The 7,633-nt window shown below is 46.2% G+C and overlaps 1 protein-coding gene across 1 annotated transcript in view; it reads left to right on the top strand.

Annotated features, from left to right (window-relative positions):
* Positions 1-6,503, top strand: part of LOC105813644 (RNA-binding protein Musashi homolog 2) — a gene marked incomplete at its 5' end in the record, with an annotated part of 75,483 nt that extends 68,980 nt beyond the window's left edge. The window contains 3 exons of the mRNA XM_012648406.1: positions 1,801-1,955; positions 3,748-3,820; positions 6,297-6,503. Coding sequence (XP_012503860.1) covers positions 1,801-1,955; positions 3,748-3,789 — 197 coding nt within the window. The remainder of the gene's footprint in view (positions 1-1,800; positions 1,956-3,747; positions 3,821-6,296) is intronic.
* Between the last annotated feature and the right edge of the window lie 1,130 nt (positions 6,504-7,633).

Genomic DNA, 7,633 nt, shown 5'->3' with positions numbered 1-7,633 from the left:
CCCTAATCACCAAGACTTGCATATGATAAAAACTCAATAAATTTTGTTAATAATTTGAAATTTTTTAAAAAGTACAATGTCATATACCTCTGATACTTTAGCTAAACTGACAAGACAATCTTTCATCATATGAAATACTTGAAAGTAAGACCTGAAATTATAAAAATACTAGAAGAAAACCTAGGGAAAACTCTTCTGGACATTGGTCTAGGCAAAGAATTCATGACTAAGACCTCAAAAGCACAAGCAACAAAAACAAAAATAAACAAATAGACTTAATTAAACTGCAAAGCTTCTGCACAACAAAAAAAATAATCAAGAGTGAACAACCTACAAAATGGGAGAAAATATTTGCAAACTATACATCTGACCGGGAACTAATATCCAGAATTTACAAGGAACTCAAACAACTCAAAAAACCCCACAATTAACCCCATTAAAAAGTGGGTTAATGACAGGAAAGACATTTTTCAAAAGAAGACAAATGGCAAACAAGCATTTGAAAAAATGTTCAACATCACTAATCATCAAAGAAGTGCAAATTAAAACTACAATGAGATTTCATGTTATACCAATCAGAATGGCTATTACTAAAAAGACAAAAAAATAACAGATGTTGGTGAGGATGTGGAGAAAAGGGAACTCTTATACACTGTTGGTGAGAATATAAATTAGTTTTCCATCGGTGGAAAACAGTATGGAAATTTCTCAAAAAACTAAAAGTAGAACTACCACATGATCCAGCAATCCCACTTCTGGGTATCTGCTCAAAGGAAAAGAAATCAATATATAAAAAATATATTTGCATTCGTATGTTTATCCCAGCACTGTCACAATAGCAAAGATATGGAATCAACCTAAGTGTCCATCAGTGGAGGACTGGATAAAGAAAATGTGATATACATACACGGAATACTATTCGGCTGTAAAAACAAATGAAATCATGTCTTCTACAGCAACGTGGATGGAACTGGAGGCCGTCATCTTAAGTGAAACTCAGACACAGAAAGACAAATACCCATGTTCTCACTTGTAAGCAGGAGCTAAATAACGTGTACACACAGAGGCAGAGTCTGGAACGATGGAGACTTGGAGGAGTGGGGTGGGGGGAGGGGGTGGAGGATGGAGATCTTTTTTGTCTTTTTAAAAAACAAAAACCAAAAAACAAATTTGTCATTGAATGGATCCAAAACAAAAAAGAAAAAGTGAAGCTCACACACACACACAACAAAAAATCAAAAATCCCCTCCGCAAAGATTTTTTTTTTCCTGGACACCAATTGCTTTGTTTCCTGTCACGTTTTAATATCAATATTAACACAATGTGTAGTCTAAAACTAGTTCCTTTGTAGTTTGCATGGGATGTGAATGCTGTCTCAACGTGCCCAGACCTAGAAGACTGCATGAGCATCAGTTCAGATGTGAAAACAAATCTCTCTCTTTCTCTCTCTCTCTTCCATATATATCTCTATTTCTATTGTGATAATTTGGTGGGCAGTGAAGCACCTCCGGTTGGTTGCCGTAGTGTGTTGAATGATTGTTTTTTTATTCTCTATATTTTTGGAGCTCCAAGCTTCTTAGTAGTAGCCTGGGCTGAGTATTCTTGAGTCCCTGCTGATGTTTTCGCATGGCCTTGGTTGAGTGTTAGAAATTGGGCCTAAGCTGTTTTTCTCGAGTGTTTGGCTTGTAATGACCGGTGCATGCCTGGCTTCTGGCCTCATACCCAGCTCTATTCTCTGCACACCAGTCCTGAATAGCTACAGTGCTCAACCGAATTTTGGCGCGCCCGCTTCCCCGGCAGGCTCCAACCCGGCGCGGCCCGGAGGCTTCCCGGGGGCCAACAGCCCAGGACCTGTCGCCGATCTCTATGGCCCTGCCAGCCAGGACTCCGGAGTGGGGAATTACATAAGTGCGGCCAGCCCACAGCCGGGCTCGGGCTTCGGCCATGGCATAGCTGTAAGTACCTGCCTTCCCCTGCCCTCCTACCTCCTCGTTCCTGACCAACTCCTTGTGGCCTGTGGGTGTGCCAGGAGAGCCCAGAGTTGGGGGCAGAGGAGAGGACAGTGGGTCGCCATCAGCAACATCATACCAGCCACTGAGGGCTGAAGCCCCTCCGTCTAGATGTGTCCTGAGTGCCCCCGACGTGAGCAGGTCAGGTTCAAATCACCTTCGGCCCATGCAGCCTTGAGCCACTTACATAACCCACCTGAACCTCATTCCCCTGGCTGCAAAACAGAATAAGTATGTCTTCCTCAAAAGATTGTGGGAGAGTTAATGGAAATAGTAGATGCCACATGCCGGCACATAGTGGGTCCTCGGTAGCAGCCTCCTTCCTTGATCTCTGGAGACTGGAGACTGTAGTATGGGCTGGGACCTCGGAGCTGGGAAATGCCCCCCTCTAGATCCCCCAGAGAGCCCCCAGCCTAAGGTCCAGCAGCAGCAGCGCTGGTGCCTGGGAGGCGGTGTGGGTGCAAGCCCTCTCCCAGGCGGTTTCCTTTGCTAACGTGTCTTCCAGTTTCCAGGTTCCAAGTAAGTCCCCATTTGCGTTCTTTAGCTGCAGCCCCTGAAGGCCAGATGCATTTGATATTTGTAATGCTCTGTGGTTCTATAATCTGACTAATCCAGGCAATGGAAATTTGCTTAACAGATTTGCATGCTGTTTTCAGATTGTATTGTTCTTCTCCCTCCCGGTGTGTGTGAGCATGAATGTGCCTGAGCCCACTCGCTCGCTGTCCCTTCCATTTTGGAAACAGAAAATCGGCCAACCTCCGCCCTAGCCCACCTCAGCATTTTGGAGGCAGTTTGGTTTTGAGCGAACATGAGAGTGCCTGCTGTCCCAGGTCACATTCCTGTCAGACCCTGCTTCTGGGACAGAGCAGGGGGGCCCTGCCTCCAGGGCCAGGCTGCGGAGAACAAACTAAGTGCAGACAGTCTGGGGCCCCAGGGTGGCCTCGCTTGTGCCCCCTGGCGTTGGGAGCCCGTCCGCACAGCGTCTCACACACACACACTCACACTCACACACACACACACACACACTCACACACACACACTCACACTCACGCATACACACACATCTGCCAGCCCTGGCCTGTGCAGTCTGGGTCCTCGTTCAATTCCACACCCAAGCCAGTATCACTTAAGTCAGTCGCTGGATGAGTCTAATCCCCTTGGACCAACTGTAGCACCAAATCTACAATATTATTATTCACCTGAGAGCCGCATCAATTTGGGGGACCATCTATCACCACTTGGAACACAACTCATTTCCATTTTCAGTGTCCAGAAACACAGACCTTATCTGTTCTTGAAAACCTAGGTCTTTTGGCCTGTGTGCTGTGATGTTTTTCTGCAATAATCACAGAGCATCACACCGGATTGTCTGCACTGGGATTTCTTCTCCCCAGCTGGGGCAGTGGACAGAGACTCTTATCTTTGCCCTCTGGGGTTCAAGGCCATCATGCCCATCATTTGGGGCATGAGTCCCCCCCTTGTCCACCACCCAGCCACCCCTCTGAATCTGGCTCTTGGTTTCGCCTGGGTAAACAGACAGGCTTGGGGCGGGGGTGGGGGGCCAGGGGTTCGCAGTTGGGGAGGGTGCCATCCTGGCCCCTCGTGGCACGGTGTCTCAGAATTACATATTCATGCTGGCAACCACAGACTAGTCCTAGAGATAATTTCCTTTCCCAGAATATGACAATCTGTTCCCATGTATAGCACACTGATGACCTTAACAATTGTGCAATTTTAGGGACCTTTGATTGCAACGGCCTTTACAAATGGATACCATTGAGCAGGTGCTTTCGTTGCCATCTCACTCTGAGGTATTACCGTCTCTGCCATGTGTCTCCGCCCTGCCGGCGTGTCCGTACATGTATGTGCACTGGGTCATACATGTACGCACACGCCCTTGTCTCATCACATCGACATCTCTCTCTCCTCCTTCTGGACCCCTTTTCAGGGGGGTGGGGGCAAAAACAAATCCAGTCTTTTAATCTCTCATCCCTTCCTCCAGCTTTTAATCATGACCCCTACCTTCCTGACTGTTTCTCTCTCTCTCTCTTTTTTTTTCCTTGATTTGGTTCTTTTGACCCCTTTTCTGTATCTTCCCCACGCCTCTTCTTTCTCTGTCTTGACATACAATCAAGAGTGTGGGAAACTGGAAGGCGATCTCGTGCTGTGCCCGTCCCAGGGGGATGGAGACAGGAGCACTGGGGCCAGGCCTGGGGGAAGGGGGTGGGGGCCAGGCTGCTGGTCTTGCGATCTGACCGTGTGGGTTGCTGGGCCCCTGCAGCTCCCCAGGGCTCGCTGGGGCTCAGCCAATGGGGTTCGTGCAGTCAAACAGCCAGACTCCATCTTTTAGTGAAAAGAAAACATTTTTTGCCAGTAACTACTGAGTAATTATCCAGATTACCGCATGAAAAGCAAATTAAATTAACGACATCACCTGCGTAACGTGGATTTGGATCCCTGCCAGTTTCCTAACCTTTTAAACTGAGCTCAAGTTAATTAAACATTTTTTAAATCACTTGGATGGGGATATGGAGGGGGTGAAACAGAAGAGAGGGGAGGTTGGGGCAGTGAGGAAGCCTCTTGCCACGTTCTCGTTTGAAAATAAGTATCCATTATTCTTGGGAAGGACACCGAGAAGGGAGAAGGGTGGCGCTCATGGAAGCACTAGCTGTGTCCTGCGTTAGCACGTTAGTTTGTAGGGTTGGAACATGGGTCTCTATCTTTGGAAAAGGAGGTGACAACGGAGGCCAGGGAATGGGCCCCACTCAGAAAGTCCCACTGGGGCACAAAAGCCTTTCTCTCCTGGAGTTGGGTCATGGGAGAAGCAAGGCTAGAGGTGAACTGGCCACTTCGGGTTTGCAGTTAGTAGGATGCCTCTCCCATAGAGGGGGATTGCTCCTGGCCCCTGAGTCAGTCAGGACTCTGCAGGTTGAGACCAGGGGGGGAACCAGGCTGAGCTGAGCTCCATAAATCTCTTGGATTTCTCTAATGTTGCTGCTAAGGAATCACCTCAACTAACGCAACTGCCTCTCTTAACCAAATAAACCCCTGTGTGTGAATTCTCCCACCCCTCGCCTCCACTTCCCCTTGAGCACTGACCCAGCCATTGCTGGCCAGAGCCAGAGGCCACTAACAGTGTGAAGGACAGCTACTCGCTACTAATTGAGCTGGGTTTGGGGGCCCAGGGGAAGTAAGGTTTCTCTAAGAGCAAGGGGGACTGATTTATCCAAGAACTTTGAGGGTCGAAGGTGGCTCCAGTCTTTTGTGGAGTCAGATGGAGAGGGAATTAAACAACTACCAGGCACAGCAGGTCTTTGGAAGGCCAGACACTGGGGCCACCAGTGCCCCTGGAGAAAGAGGAGTGGCATAGGGCTTCCTGCCCGCAGCTCTGTACCCTCCAAGGCTGCTGCAGCCTTCCCTTAGGGGTAGGGGAGGAGGCTGCTCCAGCCCATCCTCCCTCATCCAACCTTAGGACTCAATTTCCAGAGAAGGATGAAGTAGCCAAGGGAGTGGAGGTAGCAACCCACCCCCTTCCAAAATGGATTAAGTAAGCTAATAGAGTCACATGGCTGCACCGCAGCAGTTTGGAAGCACCGGTCAGACACACACATTGTCCCCAACAGAGGTGACCCTCTGACATTTGGTGCCATCCCCAAAAAAGGAGCCCAGGCCCCTGGTCAATTCAGGGAGACTCAGTTAGCAAGTTTGTGAATCCTGGGCCTGTTTTTGTCTCCTATAACCAAAGCTGGTTATTTGTTGCATAGTTTGTTAAGTATTCTGACCTTCAGTTTTTAGGTGTGTAATGTGATTTTTCATTACAAATTTGCATTTTCAGCTATTAACAATCATTGACAGGTATCTAATAAAGGCCAAAGCTTTTTAAAAACATTTGGCTTTGAAAACAGAAGTTTAAACAGAAAAAAGCATCTCTGGTCAAGGTGCGATTTGCCAGTCCAGCCAGAAACACAACCTGACCACATTTGCTGACCGCATTTCCTACCATTACCTCAAGAATTCCACAGTATCGTATCAAATGAGCAAAGTGAGTTAAGAGCTCTCCTCTTCCCAGCATCGGGCGTGGCTTAGATGTCAGGTTTCCCAAGCTGTGATCTCTGCAAGCTGTTAGCCGGGCCATTTTCACACGTATGCAGTAGTCCGATGAAGTCCTTTGAAAGCTCTAGTTAAACCATTGGAATAAATCATACACTTGCCTGACATTTCTTCTCTCTCCTCCCTCCCCCACTTTATGTTTTCTTCTGGGCATACCTGACCTTGCCTGCCCTACAGAGCATACCTGGATGTCCAGGCAAGACTGGGCGAAGTTTCTGAGTGGCCCTTTGTTTAGGTGATGTCCTCAGACCTGGACCCCCACCAGCCTCACTCCCCATCCCAACCAGAGATGGCTCACTTCGGATCGAGGGTTGACTACATCTCATCATCTCACGAATCTGCTGTAATATAAGACAACAGCTTTTAAATGTGTATATAACCCATATTTTGGTTTGGTTTTGTTTTGTTTTTCTTGATGGTTTCCCATCCCCTTCTCTCTTCCCCTTCTCCTTTGAAATCTCTTTGAATCACATTTAGTAGTGATTTTGACTTAGTCCAGTAGTTACATAGCTTTAATATCTAGTTCAAAGCTAACCATAGTATAATTGTTATATTAAGGAGTTATTTTTTTTTCTTAAAAAAATTTTTTTTTGCTTGTTTTGATTCTGTTCTTACTTTTAAAGGATGTTGAGATGGTAATATTACTCTCAATATTTTGGTACCAATTCTGAGACTGTATGAATTTTCAGGTGGAACTTTAGCACACACTGAAGCGCATTGTGCAGTGCGGGGCGGGAGGTGGGCGTACACTTTCTATTTTGCGTTGTAGAAGAAGTGAGATGTAGTAGGCTAATTAACAGACTCTCTAGCTGTTCTTTTTTGTGATGTCTCTTTGTTAACCTGAGTATATCTATTTTCGGCAATAAGGTAAGGACGACCGTGTTTTGAGTGTCCTCCTTTTCTATAAGTGCTTTTTTTCTGTTGAAAGAGGTGATATTATAAGGTTTTTTGAAATTGTGACTTCTAAAAAAGAAATGTTGTAAATACAATTCCATTAACTACATAGAAACTATTAAGAAAGAGAGAATCAAAAATATTTTTGTGAGGGAGTCGGTCCCAGGCAGTTTGATGCTCTGCGGAAGGAGGAGGGAAGGGAATGTTGGCAAAGTCAGTGACCGAGAGGAAGAACACCCAGCTGCCAGGACGACCCCGGGACAAGTTAGAGCACTGTTTAGCTCCTTTGTCTGTGTGATAGACCTAAGAACTGTATTAGTGTCGTACCAGCCTATTAACCTCTCGTCTGTGCACAGCTTCAAATGTTACCGTCTAGTTAGATTTTTATTTAAAATATGAAAAACTGCTTTTCCCAAGACGTTTTTTAAAAAAAAAACAAAGCTACAGTTTTAATATTTAACATATTTAAAGTTTCAAAGCACACCTGTTTGGCTTGGGTGGGGGCGGGGGATGGGGGGGACATTCTTTTTCAGTCTTAATTTTTAAATATTTGATCATTTTCTATTGTCCAATCATTTCAGCACCTCCAAAGGTCCCTAGGACACTTTGCCTCTCTTCTC

Source organism: Propithecus coquereli, unplaced genomic scaffold (genome assembly GCF_000956105.1).
Source record: "Propithecus coquereli isolate 6110/MARCELLA unplaced genomic scaffold, Pcoq_1.0 Scaffold285, whole genome shotgun sequence".
Taxonomy (NCBI): Eukaryota; Metazoa; Chordata; class Mammalia; order Primates; family Indriidae; genus Propithecus; species Propithecus coquereli.
The sequence above is the reverse complement of the archived record's forward strand: the minus strand, read 5'-3'. Positions and strand labels throughout refer to the sequence as shown.